At 40.6% G+C, this 23,673-nt stretch overlaps 1 protein-coding gene and 2 long non-coding RNA genes across 5 annotated transcripts in view; 2 read left to right on the top strand and 1 right to left on the bottom strand.

Moving 5' to 3' along the window:
- The window catches only part of LOC115566481 (uncharacterized), a 46,864-nt gene extending 33,301 nt beyond the window's left edge, over positions 1-13,563 (bottom strand). The window contains exons 1-2 of the long non-coding RNA XR_003980993.1: positions 13,399-13,563; positions 13,167-13,310 (exon numbers count right to left, since the gene is read on the bottom strand). This is a non-coding gene — a long non-coding RNA (uncharacterized LOC115566481). The remainder of the gene's footprint in view (positions 1-13,166; positions 13,311-13,398) is intronic.
- gpr68 (G protein-coupled receptor 68) overlaps positions 1-14,105 on the top strand; it is an 89,398-nt gene extending 75,293 nt beyond the window's left edge. For all 3 annotated transcript variants that reach the window (XM_030392392.1, XM_030392393.1, XM_030392391.1), the window contains 6 exons: positions 7,712-7,982; positions 9,887-10,036; positions 10,664-10,797; positions 10,885-11,107; positions 13,158-13,338; positions 13,427-14,105. In XM_030392392.1, coding sequence (XP_030248252.1) covers positions 7,884-7,982; positions 9,887-10,036; positions 10,664-10,797; positions 10,885-11,107; positions 13,158-13,338; positions 13,427-13,863 — 1,224 coding nt within the window. In that variant the 5' untranslated portion in view covers positions 7,712-7,883 and the 3' untranslated portion in view covers positions 13,864-14,105. The remainder of the gene's footprint in view (positions 1-7,711; positions 7,983-9,886; positions 10,037-10,663; positions 10,798-10,884; positions 11,108-13,157; positions 13,339-13,426) is intronic.
- A 1,184-nt stretch (positions 14,106-15,289) lies between these two features.
- LOC115597373 (uncharacterized) lies at positions 15,290-23,320 on the top strand. The gene is made up of 2 exons (XR_003987093.1): positions 15,290-20,784; positions 21,173-23,320. It is a non-coding gene; the product is annotated as an uncharacterized LOC115597373 (long non-coding RNA).
- The last annotated feature ends 353 nt before the right edge of the window (positions 23,321-23,673 follow it).

Raw genomic sequence — 23,673 nt, 5'->3', positions numbered from 1 at the left:
ACGTGTTATCACCTTCTTATTATTTCGGAGTGTCATATAGTTTTCCTGTTCTCGTTCGGGTTTCAGTTGGTTTGCTTGGTGCCCTACTAGATTGGACAGAGTAGTTTGGATGCGGTCCAGTTGCTGGGAGATTTCTTCACTTTCTTCGCAGACTGTCTGCACCACTGTTCCCATCAGCTTCAGTCTCATTGTTTGAGGACCAGTCTTGATCTTTTCTGCCTCTTCCCTCAATTTTTCTAGTTCAGCTCCGAGGTGTTTCTCCTCCTCTTGTAATTTCTCCAGCTGCTCGAGTTTCTCTTCAAGTTGCTGCGATCCGCTGCACCATTTCTCCACTCTCTCTTTGGTCCGGAGCTGAGTGAGGGACCGGGGTTGATATACTTTCGGGGTGCTATGCTTCTTCCGGCACGCCGCCCCTGCAATGATTTCATTTTCGCTGTCGTCTCCCTCCAAGCTGTCTCCAGGCTTTCTCTCTAGGCATTGATACCGGCTTCTGTCTTTCTCTGATGGGCTTCCCCCTCAATCCAGCTCCTTATACCTGTCTTCTGCTGTTTGTATTTCAGAGTAACAGGTCCTCTGAGCTTCTTGTTCAGCTGTATTTCCGCTTTTTCGGCGCCAGCCGGCTCCACTCCTTCCTGATGTTATGCTGCCAGTACAAATGCTGGCGTTTTCTTCTTCTCTTGGGCTGTTTTCTTCTTTTTCACTGATAACTCTCAGTCTTTCTGGCTTTGAGCCCCAATTTACTGTTATTTTTCCCATCACTTCTCCTTCCATACTGCCTTGGACTTCTTTAATCGGAAATTGTCCTGTTGGGGCTTCGGCTGTGCTACACCCTCCGGCTGCATGGGGGGCATATGGGGGTGGAGTTGACCACTGTGGAGCAGTAGGTGTGGCATCTTTGCCCTTATCATCCTGACTTTTGTTGCTCTGTAACGCGGGCATTTGTTTAATGTTTAACACGTGTCTTTGTGCAGCCTGTCTAAACCACCTTAGCACTTCCCTTTCCCTGGCTTGTTTGCCCTCTCTTATGCTGCTAGTATCTTTAGCTTTATAGTGCTTGATATTAGCTTCTACCTCATTACAACAAGCTGCCTTGTCTGTTTTTCGTGATCTGGCTGCATTCTTACCACCAATGCCAGTGGAGCCAACACCCCCTCCCTTTTTGTCATTTTAGCCGCCATATATCCCTGTCTTGCCCCTCCCTCTTCTTCAGTAATTTCTTTTTTTTTTTTCTTTTGTTTTTATCCAGTCTATTATTTAACTGACAGTTACACTAGCTTTAAGTATTTTTCTCTGTGTGGGATTGTATTTTAATTCCTCAACACCGTCTTTTGTAGTTTCTTTGATAATGTAGCCAAATTTACCTGTGTCCCACTCTATTTTCCTAGGGATCACAACAATATCCAGCCGCGGATCAACTGCTCCCCTGTTTTACCCCTACTATGGTTAAGCCCTCTGTGATTCCTAAAATTAGGTTTAATGAGACAGAAGCTTAAGTTGGTGGATTTTTGCAAAGCTGTTCCAATATTGTTGACAGTCTGTGAGGGGTCCACAGTCCCCGTAACACCTCTGTCCACGCAACACCTCTGTCCACGCTACTGCAGGGAATTCTTTTTCAGTTCGGGTGAGATTAACAACTTTGGTCAAATACCACAATTTCTGACTGATTTCTTATTCAGTTTTTCAGTGTTCAACTCCCTCTTCACCAACCTATGTTCGTTCAAGCCACAGATGAGCCCCGACACCCTGTGTTTCTATGTCCCCTTGAGTGGTGCAACAGTCATCAGCTATTATTTCACATTTTGCTGCCATTTTCCCTCATCCATGTTTCTATGTTTGTATCTGTGTTATCACTCACTAGCTTATCCTAAGCCACTTATTATCATTTATGTTATTCTGTTTTGCCTATGATTATCAATTATTTGTATTACACTTCTCTTATATTGATTATTATTATTATTATTATTAATATTATTAATATTAATATTATTATTATTATTATTATCATTATTAATATTAATATTAATATTAATATTAATATTATTATCTAATTATGATTTGTTGTTATTGTTATTATATTAATTAATTAAGAACTATTAATACTTGTATTATTATTATTAATACTATTATTATTGTTTATTATTATTTATTATTATTATCAACAACATGTTTTATTAATATTATTATAAATAATCATACTGTTATTATTATTATTATTATTATGTTATTATTTATTAATTATTTGTCACAGCACTGATTTGATGCTTGCTCTCTAAACACTCTACTGTGTTTATACTTCAAGCCCACAGTGTGCTTATGCTATTATTATTATTATTATTATTATTACATACAGTGCACCATAATGTACTTAGGTTATGATGTTATTGTTAAAATACATATGCACTTGTATTTTAAACACACAATGTACTCATGTTCTTATTATACAAAGTGCTTTTACTCTCAACAAACAGCGCTTTTATTCTACACACACAATCTACTTTATTTTACAAACATACAATTAGAGTTGGCACGATACCAAAATGAGTAACCACGATACTATACCAGACAAAGTATATCGGTTCCGGGTATTATCGCGATACTGCAGCCTTTTTTTATTATCATTATTTTAATGAACTGCAATGTATTTGTACAAGTTATAAATACTTATTAATTACTTATAATGTTGTTTGGTGCATGATAAACATAATACTAGTGAAGCATGAATTAGACTGAAACAAATATTTTTATGAATAACATTTATTAAAGAGTTAAAATAAAAAATAAAAAAAGGTATGGTCTTGGCCATGGGTTGCTTCCCTTTTGGGTTGGATGGCTCTCTCTAAAATAAGGAGTGGGAAATACATAACAAATTAGCCTAATGGTCCTAATGGTTTTAGTTCATAACTGGGTCAATAAGAGTACATGAACAAAAGCATATGAGCAATAAAAAACAAATAAATGAAGTTAGAATTCATATGGTTGAAATCATATAATCATTTAGTTTCCTTTGCACATTATTTATGTTTAACTAATATAAATAATCAACTTAGGATAACAAATCCTCTGTCTTTTAAAACTATCTATTTGACAATAATATAACATAATAAACCATAGAGGACAAAATACAATAAACAGGAACTGATTCCCTGTGAAAACTATATTTTTATGCATTTTCTCTGTGCTTTATACTTTGACATCCTTTAACTCTTCATTCCTCAGCCTGTACACGGAGCATATAGACTAATATTAGCCAATGAGAAAATAAACAGGGCATACTAACCTGGTATTCGACATATAAATCTGGGTGACGACCCTGCAGGTGTTTATGAGGTTGGATGTGTTCCCTCCTTTGGCTCCTATAGCTTGGTGGCAGCGCCTGCACAGTGGACGGCCATCGTCTGTTGCTTTACCATCTGTGCCTTGTTTAAAGCTAAAATAGTTCCAAATGTGACTTTTGGAGTTTGGTTTCTTGAGCAAAATTAGTGGTGCCACTGAGACGCCGCCGTGGCAGACTCGCCGCTCGGGCCTGGTGCTTCTGCCATGGTGAGTGTGTTGTCTCGTGTTAGTGACTGTAAGGTCGCATCTGGGTGAGACAGAACTTTAGCTTGTTGTTTGTTTTGAAGCGAATTTCTATCGAAGCGAAGCTGTCTTCATGGAGTTCGTTCTTGCCGGCAGAAACACACGAACAGCCAATCAGCTAACAGACGGGCGGACCCAGCGTGCAGAAACAGCCTATCATATCCCCGGACATCACCAGTAACAGGCAAACAGCCAATCATTCAGCAGCTGTGTAGTGCGTTTGCAGTAGTTAGCATGTGGGTTTGTTTACAAGGGAGTAGCATGCAGTGAGAAGCCGGGAGGAGAGTAGAGGCAGCCGCTATGTAGCGGAAACTGGCACCGGTAGTATAGTAATCCACAGTAGTACTGTCGTGTAGAATTTCTAGTATAGTAGGAACCGTTAGGATTTGGCACCGCGGGGTACCGTGGGTACCGCGGGTATCGTGCAACTCTACATACAATAAATATGCCGGCAGTGTCAGAGTGACTAAAACTTTTAGTCTGCCAATCTTCGTCCTATTCACATCTGACTGAAAAAGGAAAAGAACAAAAAAAAAGGATCTCAAGTTTCTTCTCTCTCTACCACTCAGCTCTGTGAGTGCAGGATTGTTTTTTTTTTGTTTGTTTTTTATCTCGACGTCTTAGCTTGCTCACACACACTCCTCACTTCTGGCCGGCCTCCCTTCTTGCATGCAACTTCTCCCTGTTTATCACTGCCCACAGCGATCTTAGTACACTCTGGTCACACTCTTGTGACAGCGCTCTTCTCTGGCGCTTACACCGTTCTTCGCGACTTGTTCCTCTAGTTGACCACTCTGGCCACCGAGGACTCAAGCCGCCGCCCCGGCGTTTTTCTCTGGAGCTTACACCGTTCTTTGCGACTTGTTCCTCTAGTTGACCACTCTGGCCACCGAGGACTCAAGCCGCCGCCCCGGCGTTTTTCTCTGGCGCTTACACCGTTCTTCGCGACTTGTTCTCCTAGTTGACCACCCTGGCCACTGAAGACTAAAGCCGCCGCCCCGGCGTTTTTCTCTGGTGCCTGCACCGTTCTTCGCAACTTGTTCTCCTAGTTGACCACTCTGGCCACTGAAGACTCAAGCCGCTGCCCCAGTGCTTTTATTTCTCTCTGGTGCCTGCACCGTTTTCGCGACTTGTTCTCCTAGTTGACCACCCTGGCCACTGAAGACTCAAGCCGCTGTCCCCGTGCTTTTTCCGGCACTTATTAAGCCAACTGCCCGTACAGACCTTGTTATTCGGTTGACCTCTTGTCACCGAAGACGCAAGCGGTATCCACAGCGCTTATTCTCTTTAAGTCACACTCTTGTGACACACTAAAGCCCACTGCTTGTTATCTCCTCCTTTACACTTTAACAAACATTATAGAACATACAACAAATGTGCCTTGTTTGGAATGATATATCACAACCACTATGTGCTCTTGATATCGAATGATACACGCCCACTTCTTCTAATTTTATTTTGGAAACACCTTTTCCGATGTTCGGGCCGGCAGCTTTAACCTTCCATATCACTACACCTCAGTTACACACACACTCCTCACATCAGGGCTCTTTTTTCCTCTGTCTTTCACACACCCGCCTCGTTCACAATCTTATTTCGGAAACACCTTTTTTTTTTTCCTCAATATTCGGGCTGACAGCTTTAACCTTCCATATCACTACGCTTCGGTTACACACATGCACTCCTCATATCAAGGTTTTCCCCCTCTTTCTCTGTCTTACACCCGCTTCGTTTAATCTTAATTCGGAAGCACTTTTTTCCAATATTCAGTTGGCAGCTTTTAATCTTCCATAGAACTACACCTCGGTTACACACACATACACACACTTTTTCTTTGTCTTTCACACAGCCTGCTCATTACCTTCACACAGCTGCAACGTCTGGCCTTGCTTAGCTTGGCCTTATCTTCCTACTTAGATAGTGCCGGTGCTCTCATTGTGAGCCAAATCAACCCCCCCACAAACTTCACCGCTGGTAACAAGCCATCATGCAATGCACACTTTCGGTATCACTTTATCCCAATACTCTGTATCATTCATTCTTATTCCACACCATTTAGTAATGCCCAGTTATAGACATACAAACATGAACAGAGTGACATACAAGACACACAATACATAAAGTGCACCCAGTCTTGACTTTCTCCTTTGGTGATGTATTTTCAGTTGTTAATTTTAGTATTCTGATTAGGTTCGAAACTGGTGAGCGTATGGGCTTTACCTTTGGGCGGAAATCACACCTGCATTCAGTCACCAACTCAAATTGGCAGATATTAAAGGCTCTGCTTACCTTTGACTTTTTGGTGGCCTTGGTGCTGGAATGCAGGTTGATCCCTCCACCCTTAAGGCAGACCCTATTAGTTAGCTCGATTCCAGTCCCTTCGTGGTCGCCAAAATGTCGTAAAAAGACTTTTCTTTTCTCGGTTGGTCCAAAAGATTTCAAAGATCAAAAAGTCACCAGGAGTCTTCAAGGCTGAGTGCAATAGAACTTTATTTGCCGGCAAAAAAGAGCGGGATCAGACACAGACAAAATCCGTGAAAAAACCAAACTGACCCGAGGCTCAAAGCCCCGAACATCCTCTTTTAAACACAGAAAAGTGGGTGTGTCCGTTCGGACAACATGGCCTCAACCAATCATTATTCTGCTTAATTTCTGCTGACACTGTTATTTCTCGATGGAAAAATACCATATTTCTTATGGAAAATCCCTGTACCTCTAGTGGAAAAACCCTGTATTACCTTCTGCGCTTGCGCGGAGATTGGCGTACGTGTAGAACTGCATGTCGACCAGTTGCACCTCGCCTCGCTTTGTTTTTTTTACATTGGGGCTTGCTCTGTGCCGCTATCACCGGCTCTTAGAAACTCTGGCCTTGAGGCCTTCAGGTTTTTGATAATTCACTCCCCTCCTTGATATATCCCATTATATCTGACCACTCTTGGCACTGCATTTTTAAACATAATGAAAGTGTTACATATTTGGTTATATGATGTTATTCTTAGATTTGTGGTTACATTTTCACACTTGACATCATCTGACTATAGCAGCTACACGCCCCAGCTCCGCGCCGCCGCCTTATCCGTTCACACTGGTTTGGTTAACCAATAATGCCGCCCCGATACTATCTCCAGAGGCAGATCAGCGCCAGAGCGAAATTTCATCCTTCGCCGCATCTGAAATTTTAACACAGAGGAGGATGCGGAGAATTGGCACAGGATCCCCGCATGCAAACGGCAGTGTGTGTGGCTAGGGGGAACAGTGGGGGGTGCCTGCAAGCTGAATGCAACGGAAAGGGAGGCAGAGTAGAGAATGGGAGGTGGAAGGGCAGTAAAGATGACTGGAGGGAAGGCTGTCTGGTCAAACCTATTGAAGAATAGGTTCAGGTCGTTCACCCAAGTCTGATCCCCGGCAACCTGAGAGTCTGGTTTCCCCTGCCTTGAAATCGTTTTAAGGCTTTTCCAGACTCAATTGACATTGCTCTGCTGCAGCTGGTCCTCCATCTTCCTCCTGTAGCTGTTCTTCCCCTTTGGATATTCTTCCTTAGCTCCTTCTGCACAAACTTCTGCTCCTCCTTGTTGCCTGACCTAAAGGCCCTCTTTTTCAACATAAGGAGATCATTTTTGTTAGGATTAATCCAGTGTTTGTTGTCCTGGTGGGTGTTATCCACACAGAAGTTTATGTAGTCTGTTATGCAGCTTGTTAAACTGTTGATGTCCTACCCATGAGAAACACACAAAAAACAAACCATCAGAGCCTCTTCAGACTCCTTAGTAAATGCTTTAACTGTGCAGGTTTCTGCTGGTTGCCTGTTAACCAGGGGGCTGTACACAGAATGGAGTCACTTGATAGGAAGTATTTGTCGAGTAAATAGGAAGAAAAATCTGATTATATCCATCTCAAAATCACACACAATTTTGAGATATAATGCATTAATAATGCATTTTACAGTAGATATATAAATGAAAATGCAAAAATGTGGCTACTTTTATGATGATTAGGCAGGTTGATTTGATTGGGCTGCTTTCTGCCAGTCAAATATTAACACTGGCTGTGCATCCAACGCATCACAGTAACAGCTAAATCTCATATACAGTAGGCTGTTTATCTCTAACAAACAAAATTATTTTGTTTTTCACAGTGAAACTGGACCAACTAACCAAGATGACATACACTTAATCATTTGGGAGAGCTGCAACCAACATGAAGATCTGTTTGTGATTTGTGTGTTGTTACACGCGTGTGTAAAGATGTCTGAAAACATTCATGTGTGCATGTTAAACACAAAGTAGCGTGAGTGCAAGTGGGGTGAGATGGCCTTCACCATGACTGAGGGCAATGTGATTAACTGCACCATCAGCCATGAAATCCACCAGTACCTCTTCTCCTCTGTGTACATCCTCATACTATTGGTAAGTATTGTGTACATGTCCAATACTTTATAAAGGTGCAGAGCTAATGGAATGAGTTTTGTTTCCAAAGTTAGGTCAGTGTGACTGATTAAGCAGTCATATCTCAATAGCCCTTTTTACACAGCGTCTCCGCATTATCTCCGGAGCGGTCGTTCGCCAATTCTCCGTCGATGGTGATTCACACAGAGCGAAGCATCTCCGCCGTTCCACCGTGTAATTCGAAATCCGGCGCTGCGGCTCCTAAAGAGGCATGACAGTACACGTCATGTTGATGACGTCGGTGTTTCCCAGGTGTTCCCCCTGTTAATCTAAACCCGCGGACAGTTTATAATCATATGGATGCTGTTATAATGCGTAGTGATTGAGATACTGACCCACTAAACATCCTGGAAAGTGACAAAGATACGTTTTTCGCACTAAATTACATAGTTACATTATCACCATCAGTAAACAGGACACTGTCTGACTCACTCACTGGCAGGGACGCAGTCCGTTTTCTGGGGGAAAGTTCCCTGAAGTCTTGGTCAGGAGGGCTGATGGTCACGGTGATTTGTTTTCACCACAAACGCTCGGTGAGTTAAAGGGATAGTTCGGGTTTTTTGAAGTGGGGTCATATAAAGTACATATCTATAGTCGATCTGTTCCCTACCGTAATCACCGATCAGCGCAGCCTCAGTTTGGAGAAGTAGAGAGCCGCTCCAGCCCAGACGCTCAGCTTTGTACTGCAGTGAACGGGGTCCAGCAAAAAAGCGAAATTAACCACCTAAAACAAGGCTCACGTAAAATGTTTTTCATCAGCTCAAGTGTACGTTGTATAGGTAAAATTCACACCGCTTTACATCGCCGTCAGACCGCGCTTTCTTTAGGCACTACATTTTCTCAACCACAGAACCTCCGTATCCCTACACACTAGCGTAACTGGGCAACAGCTGATCTGCGAGCGGCGGAATACAGCGCAAGGCCCAGTTGCTGGACAAGAGGTTTACTTTCGATAAAAACGAAACTTAACTCTCCGTTTCCTTCCGCATTAGTGCTCATGCGTATGCGTAATTTCGGAGCGAAATTTCCCCCCTCTCCGCATCTGAAACTTTCACACAGAGGAAGGTGCGGAGAATTGGCGCAGGATCCCCGCATGCAAACAGCAGTGTGAATGGGGCTAATGTCTAGAAAGCCTAGTTCCTCCTTGATAATACGTTTCAGCACACATCCTCATAGAACAAGTTTAGCTAATGTGTGCTATTTGCAGCACTAATCACTGTCTTATGTTGCATCATGGGGGTCATGTTTGTGGTACTGATTTTTTTGTTACATTTTAGTTCATAATGCATTTTGCAGATTGTTACATCAGAGCAAGAAAGTCAATTCAGACACAGGTTGACTTGTTTGTCCCGGGGTTAGGTAGACTTATTTTTCATGCAAATGTGGTACAAGTGAGAACATACACAGACACACACCACGTAGTGTGTCCTTTGAGTTGTGAGGAGTGGATGTCTGGGAGGCAGGTAGGTATGAGTCCTACTTTTCATGCAGAAGACAAGAACTTGTGTTCTGTCAGAGACATGTAATTAACGTCTACTATTTTAGTATGCAAAACCACAATCATTCCCTAACTTCAATCAAGTGTTTTTGTGCCCTAACCCAATATTGCCATCTTTTATTTGCCCAAACTATGATCCTTCCCTTCAACCAAACTGGACATGTTTTATTTCCCTCACCATAATCATACCAAAGTTGCCATGTCCAGATGTATTTGGATGCCTGGAGCTTTAAATGTAGGCATTGGATGTTCTTGTCTAGGTTTGTCTGAGCAGACCTCAATCGTGCTTTTGTAATCAAGTCATAAAAATGATGGTAGAGTAGTGTCAGGGAATCAAAATAATCACAGTAAATAATCTTGATTCCAGATTGGTGTGCCCTCCAACTTGTACTCTTTGTACCATGCTGCTGTGCAGCTGAAGCAGAAGAATGAGCTGGGTGTTTATTTAATGAACCTCACTGTGTCTGACCTGTTGTATCTGGCATCATTACCACTGTGGCTACAGTACATCTTTCAGGTAAACTAAAACCCATCAATGATTTATTCTATTATGTGATTTGCTGAATCCCTTCATTCCTTTTAGGAATTCTCTCATTTTGGCTTAAGTGTCTGTCTTTAGAATAATAAGTTACGAATTCTTTGCATTGTTAAAAGACAGAAAAAACACAATGTCAGATTACAGTTCTTTATAGGTGCAGTTCCCTGCTATTTAAGCATGTTTTAATGTAGCTTAAAATAGTTTGCACATAAAGCTTTAGTAACTTACTAGATTTCGTGTGGTTATGTAATGATTGTAGCATCAGTGTTTAATGAAAATGTAGTAACAACATAACATAAGATAACAACTTCAATTCCCGATCTAAAAACCAGGTCACTAATGACGCTGGAAGTTCATGTTGTCTGTTCTTGTTATTGCAGTTCACGTCACATTTTTAATTAAGAACCACTGATATCTTAATGTGAAAACCATCACAAAATGTAAGATGTTACATTATACAGAAAAAAGTAGTATTATAAGTAAAAGTATATAAGGTTGGGTCGATAACCCATTTTACATTACATTATAGTCAGGTTGTCCACATGTCACCTACCTAATGTTTTGTACATCTATCCAGAGTCCAGTTTCATGTGATTTTTGTTTCAGGACGATGACTGGCGTCACAGAGAATGGTTGTGTCAGTTGTGTGGCTTCCTGCTCTATGAGAATATCTACATTAGCATTGGTTTCCTGTGCTGTATCAGTCTGGATCGCTACCTGGCTGTGGTCCATCCTTTAAGGTAATTTTGATTCACCATACTTTTCACCGCTGCTCCTAAGTACTTATGCAGTTTTTCCAACGCCAATCTCTCTCCTTTTGTCTCGAGGTTCACCTCACTCCGCTCTATGAATGCAGCATGGCTCGTTAGTGGCATCATCTGGCTGAAAGAGATTGCTGTGGGCGTAGTTTTCTTCCACCACAAAGAACTGAGCCAAGACTGGAAGAACCAATCAGTGTGCTTCGAGCACTACCCCATGAAGCGGTGGGAGTATCCAATCAACTACTACCGCTTCACTATTGGCTTCATGTTTCCACTGGCCATTCTATCGGTGCGTTAACTGTTAAAGAAATCAATTATTGATCACATTTTACTGAAAATATTTTGATAGAGTGGCATTTTGATTATTATTATTTTATTTTTTTTACCACATTTGAGTAGATTTTTAAAATAATTTTAACAAATGTTTTTTTATGTTTTCAATAATCTGCGTCTGAAATGTCTGCATTAATAATGCTGTTGCAGCTAGCAAAAACTTTATTCCATTTAATTGAGTTCTGTTCTTTATTGCTCACCTTAATCATCATTTCCACTTTAAAGGGATAGTTCAGGTTTTTTGAAGTGGGGTCATATAAAGTACAAATCTATAGTCAGTCTCTTCCCTACTGTAATTGCCGATCAGCGCAGCCTCAGTTTGAAGAAGCAGAGAGCTGCTCCAGCCCAGATGCTCAGCTTTATACGGCAGTGAACGGAGTCCAGTGGCCCAGCTAAAAAATCTATATCAGTTCAAGTGTACATTATATAGAGTAAATTCACACTGCTCTACCTCGCTGTCACACCGCCCTTTCTTTTGGCACTACATATTCTCAACCGTAGAACCTGTGTATCTCTACGTATTGGCACAACTGGGCCTCGCACTGTATTTAGCCGCTCGCAGATCACCTGTTTGGGTCAGAGTTTCAGCGGCAGGGATACGGAGGTTCTACGGTTGAGAAAATGTAGTGCCAAAAGAAAAGGCGGTCTGAGGGCGATGTAAAGCGGTGTGAGTTTTCTCTATATAACTTACACTTGATCTGATATAGATTTTTTTTAGGTGGGCCTTGTTTTAGGTGGTTAAATTTCACTTTGCATCTGTACTTCGGCAATTACGGTAGGGAACAGAAAGACTATAGATATGTACTTTATATGACCCCACTTAAAAAAAACGGAACTATCCCTTTTAGCTCCCTCACACTTTACCCATGCAGGTGTTTTGATTTGTGTTGCCCGATTAGATCTTGTATCAGATCTGTGTAGATGTGTATAAACTGTACTTGATTGGTATCTCCCTCTCTGTTCTGTTTTCTAGCACATGGTCCTTTAAGGCAACTGATTCTGTTTTGATTTTAATTGGCTCATAGTGAGCATCATGCAACACCAAGCATACCTTTAACCTGACAAGTGGTCTAATCATCCAGAGTCATTGAATAACATGTGTGGGTATGCAGCGACATTCAGCAACTGTTTCAGTTTTATGCCTCTATTCATGCTTCATGTTCTCAAGCACTGATACCTGGGCTATAAAATAAAACTCAGCAAGCTGTTTTTTGGTAAAAGATGGAATCTTATTATCAGGCCGAAAATGGCACTATATCTCGACAGAGAACTGCTGACTTTTAATAAATCATGCTTCTATTAAATTAATGTTTGCTTCGATTTTTTACAGGTCAAAGTAAAGATCTAAGACTTTTTCTGTGCACTCCAAGTTTTAGACTTTTGAGCCCATATTTGTTAAAATCAGTGTTAGTGACTACACCCGACTGGTGTCACATATCAAAATGCTGATTAAACAGCATGATTATTGCACAGGTGTACCTCATTCTGGTCACAATTAAGGGCCACTATTGGCATTAGATGTCCGAATACTGTCTCAGACAATCCTGCAGAAAATCCTGTGGAAAAAGTTTGATGTAGAGGTCCTGGGCTGGTCAGCACAATGCCTCAAACGTGAGACATCTGTAGCATTGTGTTATGCAATGACACCGGACTTTTTATCTTGACCACTGTACATCTTGCTTTACTGTACAACTTCTTCCTTTAGCATGTTAATCTTGGGAAAAGTGATGGAACCAAAGATGGAAGAGGAGATAGAGAATTATATAATTTGCGGAAAGTTAACTAACTTTTAACAAAATTATTACCTAGATACAGTTCATATTTGAAAAACTGAAAAAAATACAGCTTTATGTGATAATTATATTAAAAATCCTATTGCATTCCTTTGTCAGTTACATTAAACATTAATTTTAAAAAAAGGTAATTAAAGCATGCAGTTTTTCAGAGAGGAAGAAGGGAAGTTAATTATGTTGACATTGATACTGAAGCATGTTATGTCGGTCCAGATCAGCTACCTGTGTATCCTGCGAGCCGTTGATCGAAGCACTGGGACACAGCCAGATCAAAAGACGAGGATCAGGCAGTTAGTAAGCAGCACTATCCTCATCTTCCTCGTCTGCTTCTCCCCCTACCACATCTTCCTGTTAGCACGCACCCTGCTGGAGCGGGAATGCAACTTCATCACAGGTACACTTTCCTTTCTACAAACTAGTCCACTAACTCAGGCTTAAAAATTATTTGTCTTACCCATGATGCCACTATTCTTGTTTTCCAGTAATATTTAACTACTACCACCTGTCATTGTTGCTGACCAGCCTGAACTGCGTGGCTGACCCAGCTCTCTACTGCTTTGTAAGTGAAAGCGCCCGACGTGGACTGTACAGAGCCATTTTCAAGCCTGTTGCCAGAATACTGTGCTGTTGCTGTCGTCGCGGCAACGCCAGCCCGAGCAACCCAACTACCGGTTCCCATGAGGTCGCCACCAATAAGAAATATGGCCATCAAACCGTTACCCTGCTCACACACACAATCACACTTAACTACATAAAAACAGACACTTTGAGGAAAAACTCCAATTTAATCACACAGTTGGACGACAAAACAATCATACCTTTATCTGTACAAAATACAAGCCAGTCTGACAAATGTGTGGACAGTGATGAAAAGCTCAGCTGTATGATAGCCATGAAAGAGCATGGCATCGAGGACTGAGGATACTGACAATAAGTAAGGGATAATGTATAGAACGGCGGTCATTATCGGGAAAATAAGTCCTGACAGGACGAACCCGACCCTGACGCGAAGCAGAGGAGTCTGATTCGTTCTATACATTATCCCACTTATTACACGGTTACTTGCTAACACGAAAAAAAACTTGACACAGTGTCGTTTTACAATTTAATTGTTACTGTTAATAGTATTTTTCAGCAGAGAAATATAGTTTGCCAAACTGATGCCGTTTCGCTTCTCCCTCCTTGCTGCTTTCCTCTCTTTTTCTTTTCTTGACCGGTGACGACAAGAGTTGAAATCACCGTATTTTCCAAAAATATTACAGTTAATGTGAAACTCATCCATACTAGTGGCCTAGGAGTATGCTTTTTCCGATATGAAGTAGACTACAGATCAGCTGACGTCGCTTAGCGACCTAAGACCCTGGGGTGATAAGTGACCGGACTACTTGCGGTGCAAAGATTTTAGAGCGTGGAGTGCTACAGAATAAGTGAATCAGAGGGAAAAAGGCCACTTTCCTTGACGACGGTCAAATATGCTTAGCAACGATCAATTATACAAAAATAATTGACCGCCGAACGTTGGGAAAGCCCATTCAAGTGAATGGAGCATTCAACAGCATTAAGAAGAGCCGTGTAATAACAACAGATAAAAGAAGCAATTAGCAGTTGCCTCAGGGTAGTGGGATAGGGGACAAGACTCACAGACTAAGCAGAACTAGGCAAAAAGGCAAACCACAACTAACATGACAGTGAGGTTCAGTGTAGGCATTAACCTAGTGAAAGTTGGCGGCCTGACACAGCTTTGTTGACATCATTATCATGCAATGGCATTGGATTGAAAACATTTCCTCTCTCAAGTGTTTACATTGAGGTCTGAAAATAGAAAATGGATAGAGAAAAATCCAGTGTGCCTTACTCTGAGACTCTTTGGTGCCTCGTGTTTTTTGCCAAAAAATGCAACTATTCCAATGACATTACTTGTTCATAATGAGTACTTAATGAAGTTACACTACAGGCAACAGTGCAAATGAGATGATAAAAAAAAATCACAACACCATTCCAGCATAATCTAGTTATTGTCTGACAGGCAGGGACCTTAATAACACAGTATGTGGATTAATTAATGTAAAACTAATAAACAAAGTACTTATAGAAAGCTAACTACTTAGCTGTGTATTCTGTGTAGCTGTGAGTGATACGCAATTGCCATTTATTTTATGTCAACAAATTATTGTCAACATGAGTTTATTCACATTATCATAATACTGAGGTTTGGAAGACATGCAATTCAGCTGTAATTCTTAAAAAGCAATAAAATTGGTTTATTATTAGGCTATTTATTGGAGGGCAAGTGCAAACTAGAAATACAGGCTACACATCTAAAAATGTGACAAAACCAAGAAATGACTACTGTGACTGCTACTGTGAGTGTTAGTAGGCACAGCAATGTTTACAACAGCAAAGTCACAATAAACTCAATATCTGGAAGAAGTTTAAGATTTGTATATAGCATGAAAGTTTCACCCCTGGCTTGCAGAGAGGTGTCCCAGAGACCTTCTTCAGGTCCTCAACATAAACTGGATAAAAAAATTAGGCTAACGGAGCCAAGAGGAGAGATGCCCACTGAGTGAGTATTTTGTTGTCTAAAGCTATGTGTTGGCCAGCAAACTAGTAGCTACAGTCTCAGGCAGTGATACACAGCAACGACAAACAAGGTGTCTTTTTCTCAACAGGTGTGTGGTGATCTATCGGTAGAAATAGGGTAAAAAAAAAAAAAAAAGCGTTAATATATTTTTATATATGGTTAAAAAAATGCATTAATTTAAATGTCAAGATATAGTAAAATATTTATAAAGTCCAAAAAAGGATGCGTTATTAGTACATATAGGTTAAATTTAGGTGTAGGCTGATTTTATTCTCAGAAATACCAATTAAAGTGATTTTCCGTTTCCTGAGAAAGATAATCCTAAAAACGGGGATAAACTTATTTGCTTAACTGTTTAAACTAAAAACATATGCAACAGCTGTGTGTGCAAGTGGAAAACACACACTAAGCTTAATGCAATAAATAAACACAGTCTCTAAATTCATAGCACATGCAAAAGAACATCGATTTCCCATGAGGATGAGAAGGCCAGAGTTGAACAAGAGAGCAACACAAAATGGGGTTAATCGAGCGCACACAGAAGCAGCATATCCAAGAGCGCACAGGTCTGAAGCTCCAGCAGGTGACAGTAGCCCCATTCACACTGCCTTTTGAATGTGGGGATCCAGTGCCAATTCTCCGCCTCCTCCTGTCTGAAAGTCTCAGAGGCAGCGAGGCGTGAAAATTTGCTCCGGTGCTGATAAAGACCCCGGCGTTTTCTTCCTTGGCCTTTTCTGTAGGGTACTACACCTCCCTGCTACATATTACAAACTTCTTGAGAAGCTCCTTGTAATTGCTCAGAAGTGCATTTTGCACAATTGGATTAAAGATTCTCCACCGAGTATTACCCTTTGGTACAGAGAGGTGTTTAACACCCTACCCCATGAAAGATTACAGGCTGTCTTAAAGGGGAAGGATGATCTGTTTTTAAAGATCTGGACACCTTTTCTAGATTATTTACCTGCAGACCTGAAGAATTTGCTTCTAAAGGGAAGACACTTCTTTGAGTGGAAGTCCCCTCAATGACCTTTACATGATGCGACTCTGATGACTGGTTACCATAAAATGTACACATAGTTGGCTGGACATATTTTTAGCACTCTCAAGGTTAACTGTTTATCATCATCATCATTATTATTTTTACTATAATTATTTTCTTTATTACCTCTGTATCTTTGTGCTTTTTTATTGTATGACTGTCTGGGGGAGGGGGGTGTTGTGTGTTATCTGTTTGATTGTCATTATTTGTATTACTTGTTAAAATTCAATAAATAGTATTTAAAAAAAATAATAATAATCTTAAAATGAAAACCGTGTTGGAAAAAGTGGTCAGTCTACAGAGTACAACAGTTGGTCACATCACCTGGCAGCACAGACCAGCCACTACCAAACTCAGTGCCTGCTTGGAACAGTAGCATTTACGCAAACCCAAACAGAAACCTGTAGTTCTAGATTTTGGTTCAAATTGGCATGTGTTGTAGTAGTGCTTGTGAAGAGATAAAGTCATACTTTTTAATCAGAGGTGTGTAAAATTGCTCAGCATTCTGATAAAGACTAATAAAGTGCAGTACAAAGATGTTTATATATTGTTCGTTATCAATCTTTACTCCAGGATGGATTTTTTATTTTATTTTTTTTCCTGCTCATCTCCTGTTTTACACTCCAGTCCGGTAAGTGGCAACAATGTGTCTTTAATAAAGGAGTCATATTATACCCTATTTCTACAAGTTAACCTAATTTCCTGGTGTCCTAATGAAATGTCTTTGACATGCTTTGCTCAAAATACCATAAGGATGAAGCATAATAGCAGTTCATAACTGTTCAATCACCCTGCCAAAACAGCCCTGTTTAGAACAGTCGTTTTTGAGTGCCAGGTTGTGTCCGAAATCACTCACTACTCCCTATATAGTGCACTACATGGTGACTACGCCATTTTGTAGTGCTGTCCGAATGTCGAGTGGGTAATATTATACCCTATATAGTGCACTCAAAGTATCCCACAATGCATTGTGAAAAGTAGTGTATTACCGATGGTCACTAATCGAGCAATATTTACCATCATGCATTGTGCTGAGTTATCAATGGCAGACGAACGCGTAGTGGTCGCGGAGCGGGAGCAGATCTTTCAATGTGAGTAACGTTAATTTTAATATAACTTTACGATTAACATTTTAGGGTTAGGTGTTGAAGTGTGTGTTAACAGTTGCTAAGTAGTATTTATGGCACAATTTTTATGACATAATTCGCAGCTAGCGATGCTCGCTAATGTTTGCTGACTGTTAGCTAACTGTTACCTTCTTCCCTACAGTAATTTGCAATTCCCATTAGCATCGGCGCCAAGTGAAAACTAACTTTGATGAGCTACATATTCCTAAATCGCTAGCAGTGAAATTAAGTTTGAGTGTCACATTAGTGTGACTGGGCAAGGTTCAGCTAAAAAATGGGCCAACAACGTCACCTAGGATTAAGTTGAGGCCTAGGACCTCTTTAAAATAAGATATAATAAGATTAAAATTTTGATAAAAATATTAAAAGGTTCTTTTTGTCAGGGGAGAGCAGCTTTAAAATAGTGAATACAATCAAATGGAGGAGTAACAATATTTATTTTAATTAGGATGTAAAAAAGTTCCTCCCTAAGGTTTTAAAAACAGAGCACAAACCGCTAAACCAGCTAAAACAATAAAACGTATATACTAAAATCATGCAATAACACAGGGCAGGAGGTTAACCAATAGTTTTTGTGTCTCTGCTGGCGTCAACTTTAGGTTAGCCTGGCTCCTTCTTTTGGCATAGCCTGTAGAGAAAACTCAAAGCCAGTCAAACATCCTTTTTACCGCCACAGTTCTGCACACTATGCACCACAACAAACACCGGTCTTTAATGGGACTAACACGGAAGGGAGAAGTGTTACGTTCTCCCACTTGTAGCCGCTAGCGGTCAGCGTTTACATTTCCTCTGTGTGTGTGGTCTCAGACTTCCTCCAGGTCAATGTCGCTGCCGTGCTTTTCCTCCTGTTATGCTCCGCTGCGCTCCATTTTCCTCGTGCCTCTCACTCTGTTTGGCTCTCTCCTGGTCTCTCTGCCGTGGCCCCTCATATCTAACCTAGTCCAAACTTTTGTGGGTCTCCAGTTGTAAGTCCTTAAACTTGATTACACATCCCGATGGCGGAAGTAAAAACAACGTTTATAAACACACACATTTCAAAATAAAAGCATGCAATAAAATAAAGTTAAAACACAGCAAATACTAAAAACAAATTCAAAGTAAAAGCATGCCTAACAATAAAATCAAAATCAAGTTCCGCCTTGTGACATTTCCCCACACTTTAGGGTTAGCAGTCCCTGCAAGATGTTATGAGTCTCTATAACGGACTGGTGTTTGTCCATAGTTTACACTTGTGGAGCGTCGTGGGGCACCCTCAGGTTCCACAATTACTTTTTTTTTTCATAAATCTGTTTCTTGACCTTTACAAATAGATGCGTGATTTTTTTCCCCCCCTTTCAACTAAACAAACATACAAACAAACAAACAAACAGAAAACATACAAAACATTATCCCACCCCCCACCCCATTTGGTCTTCCCTTTTCAGCTGGACAGAAAAACAAAATGTGTTGTTCACTCCTACACCGTAGGAGTTGTAGCTACATTATCGAAATATGAGATAAGAGGCTGCCATGTAGTATAGAATTTCTCAGTTGACCCTCGGAGTGAAAATTTGATTTTTTCTAATTGAAGGAATGACATTAGGTCAGTCTGCCAAGATTGTTCTGCTGGGGGTTTAGGCAACTTCCAATGTAGAAGGATACGCCTGCTGACAGTCAGAGAGGCAAATGCTAAAACATTTAATGTCGGCTTACTGAATTCTGAATAATTTGAGGGAACTCCAAAATGGCAATGAGCGGACAGGGAGTGATAGCTACACCTAGAACTTATGACATGATCGTGAAAAAGCTCTTCCAGAACCCTGTTTGCTTCGAGCAAGTCAGCTGGGACAAAGGCACACCTATTGCAAGCTTCACTACTGCCAGGAAAAGTCTTTGCTAGTTTTGCTTTGCTGAAATGCATTATATCAGAGGGGAACCCTCTGGGCCTTCTAGGTATTCAGTGAAGGCCTAAGAAAAAATATTGAAATAATTTTGTGCACTCCATATGAATGTGTTGAATTATATATTTACTTATTTATTTGTTTTTATTCACTAAAATAATATCAATAATGCGTAGATAAGGCTATTTTAAACTTGGATTCACTTGTCTTGGCACACAGTGGGTTAATATAACGGAACGAGAAATGGACCAATCACAATTTTTCTTCTGTTGGTATCTGGGTAAATTACTCCCCTCGCAGGGCCTTCGGTAGCAGCAACGAAGGCCCGTGTAATTCAAGTGAATGTGGCATGAATTTGACATTGACAGGTGTCTCAGCCAATCATATTTCGCTGAGGTGGGGGCGGGATCATTTCACGGCATCTTCCGGGCATTCGCGAATACCTAGCATGAACGTATATAAGCAGGACGACCCGCGAAGGTTTTCAGCGAGGGAGTGAGGAGAAGATCGGACAGGAGACAAATAGAGCGTATGAAATCGCGGCAGTTGGTAGTGAAGAAAACTGTGATTACTGGATTTATTGAAACTCCATTTTCAAGATTGCCTTGTCAGGATAAACTTGAAATTGTCCGGAAAGGTCGACCATCACCCGCCCTGCCAGGATTGGTGCAATCTAGCAAGAGCTACCAGAGGCATTTTCAAGCTAGCAGCTAACGTTACAGCCGCTATCGTGGCTAACGGGCAGCCCGCGCACCAAGAAGCTGTACTGCTGGGACTGCCTGCTTTTCCATCCCGACAAGGGGCCCGGTGCAGCGCGGGATTCAATAATTTGAGTTGCTTGACCAAAGCAGCTCAAAAACATCCCAGCTGGGCTGTATGACCCAGCCATTGCACACTTTGTTAAAAAGGATCGCAGGATGGACTTCATTTTTAAGTGATCTTCATTTGGTGAGTAACGTTACCTTTTTCAATAACGTTAACCATAATAACAGGCCCAGCTTTATATAGCCTATACATTTATTTCTTACTGTAAAGGTGCTACAGCTGTGCACCAAATTAGATAGACCATGAATATTATTGGTTTGTTGAAGCCGCAAAAAAATAGATATTCAAAATATTCAATACACATGTACCTCTTACTAACATTTCAAGTTTGACAGAATATAAGCATGTTGTACGCCTGGGAGGAGGTCCAGAGACGACTGCTCAAGTAAGGAACAAACGTGATAAGTTCATATCCCACTGCAACTGTTGACCCTTAAGTGGTATTGGATTGGAATTGCACCTAATCAGCTACCTCCATTGATATCTAATACGATTTCTAAGTAGATGCAACACTCTTCTCATATTGTTCTGACACTCATCATTGCAGTTAACTTTCAGTCCCCCTGTGACGTACCACAATCTGCCCACAGACGATGACTGATATAAATGAGATTTAAGTGCCTAAAAGTCTCTCTCTCTCTCTCTCTCTCTCTCTCTCTCTCTCTCTCTCTCTCTCTCTCTCTCTCTCTCTCTCTCTCTCTCTCTCTCTCTCTCTCTCTCTCTCTCTCTCTCTCTCTCTCCCTCCCTCCCTCCCCCCTCACCTCTACTCTCAGGTCAAAGCTCATGTGTCCAGATACTATCCTCTGCTGTGTGAGATCAAGCAGTTCAACCTGATCCCTGAGCGCCAGGCTGTTCTAAGAAACTTTTATCTGCACATCGGCATCGTGATTCACATCGCACAGCAACCTTAGCCCAAACCAGAACCTCATCCGCAACATGTTGAGCAAGAAGCAGACACAGGTGGGGTAGGAGGCTGGGGAGGTTGCCCAGTGATGCTGCACCACAAACAGCCTGGAACACAGAGCTCTACTGCTGCGACTCTGTGTCACCTCAGGGCCCTCCATGTGATTTATGACAGACACTTGACTGGTGTCAATCAGCTATCTGCTACCACCCATTTGCAACCTCGTCACCACACACACAGAGTACTTATTTTCAGAATAAAACAGTAATGTCTTGTACAAGCTGCAGTGATACCTCCACTGGATAAAACTACTGATAAACAACTGAGTTACCCTTATTGCTGATGTGTTCAGATGGAATATATTTCAAGGGAATAGATGAATATTTTAGACATTTTACTTTCATTCCAGCTTATCATACAGTACCAGTCAAAAGTTTGGACACACCTTCTCATTCAGTGGTTTTTCTTTATTTTTATTATGTTCAACATTGTAGATTAATATTGAAGACATCACAACTATGAAGGAACACATGGAATTATGTAGTAAACAAAAAAGTGTTAAACAGACCAGAATATGTTTTATATTTTAGATTCTTCAAAGTAGCCACCTTTTGCTTTGATGACAGCTTTGCACACTCTTGGTATTCTCTCGATCAGCTTCAAGAGGTCATCACCTGGAATGGTTTTCAATTAACAGATGTGCCTTGTCAAGAGTAATGTGTGGAATTTCTTGCCTTCTTCATGTGTTTGAGACCATCAGTTGTTGTTTCTCTTTACTTAGTTGAGTGGTTCTTGCCATAACATGGATTAGAATAGTAGTCAAATAGGGCTATTCACTGTATAGAACTGTGTACCAACAGTACCTGTGCACAACACAACTGATGGTCTCAAACACATTAAGAAGGCAAGAAATAACACAAATTAACTCTTGGCAAGGCCCACCTGTTAATTAAAAATCATTCCAGGTGACTACTAAAATATAAAAATATACATATTCTGGTTTGTTTAACACTTTTTTGTTTACTACATAATACATAAATAAAAAAGTGTTCCATCATAGTTTTGATGTCTTCAATATTAATCTACAATGTAGAAAATAATAAAAAATGAAGAAGGAACATTGAATGAGAAGGTGTGTCCAAACTTTTGACTGGTACTGTATATGTAAAATAAGTCAATATGATTTGCTTGTATCATTTGTTTTCACAAAATAATCTAATTGTTTTACATGTCATAATTAGATGTAGTGATGTCATATAGCCAGCTTTGTGTGCCTTGTTTTACTGAATGGCCTTTGTGTGTTGTGAAGTCATTTAGGGTAAAGAAATCCTAAAGACCCAGCAATTAATTTTTGTCCACTGTGGTTAACATGACACTGAGGCCTTTATTTCAGAAACCATGCATGCAGTTTATTTGAGTCCTACTGTCCTGTGTAAAGCACATCCTGCGCTTTCTAGTGATGTAACACACAAGGGGGTGTGGTCAACAGAGCTCATCTTCTGTCTTTTTAAAATGGTGGGAATTGCAATCAACACATTTTATGGCAGTAAGAGAGTTAAGTGATCAAATTTATACAGAAATAATGTTTCTGTTTATCCTGAGGATGTTGTTCTTTATTTATGAGAGTCTGAACTATATTATATTGAGATAGAAGATTAGAAGTGTATGTTAATGTTAAGCCTTTCAAGGGACTTGCTTCTTCTCATTTCCAACCATTTTCCATACTTTAGGAAACAGAGGCAGGAAAGATTTTGTTTAAGATTATTTAGGGAAAGTAAGACATTGAGCTGTCAGTGGATGAGGAGAGAGAGAGCAAGGCAGTAGAGCAGATTTTAAAATGTGTTTTTTATTTGTTTCCAATATTCATACAATGAGAAAGAATTAAAAGGAAATTGCATTATTTTATCATTACCAAATCGTGCCTTGTAATGTTCTTTTTGTGGAAAAGAATGACCCTGATATCCACTACAAGGGACAGGTTATAAACAATAAATCAATAACATTTTTGAGAAAATCATCTTGGTGATATGTTAATTACAACAATTAATTAAATTATGTACAAAAAAATGTTTTTCTTCCTGCTTTTAGGAGGATATGCTGACCTTGCATGCCACATGTAGGGCTCTGGCTATTATTTTTATTGCTTTGTTTGATTGTTTATTGCCAAGTGTGGCCCGATGGTCCTAGTGAAGGCCCAGGGTCTAGGGCCACGGTTCGCCACTGCCTCTTAATGATTTGAAGGTCAGCATCACCAGCTTGTGCCTCCCCCCACTCTCGGCTGGTCCATTCCTCTTCACCCCCCTCAGGGGTTAGTTCAATGGCCGCCGTGACTGGGACAGTTTCCAGTTCAAGGTTTTCACATGAGGCATC

The sequence above is a fragment of the Sparus aurata genome, chromosome 16 (assembly GCF_900880675.1).
Source record: "Sparus aurata chromosome 16, fSpaAur1.1, whole genome shotgun sequence".
Lineage (NCBI taxonomy): Eukaryota > Metazoa > Chordata > Actinopteri > Spariformes > Sparidae > Sparus > Sparus aurata.
Note: the sequence above shows the minus strand (reverse complement) of the source record. Positions and strands in the feature narration are given on the sequence as shown.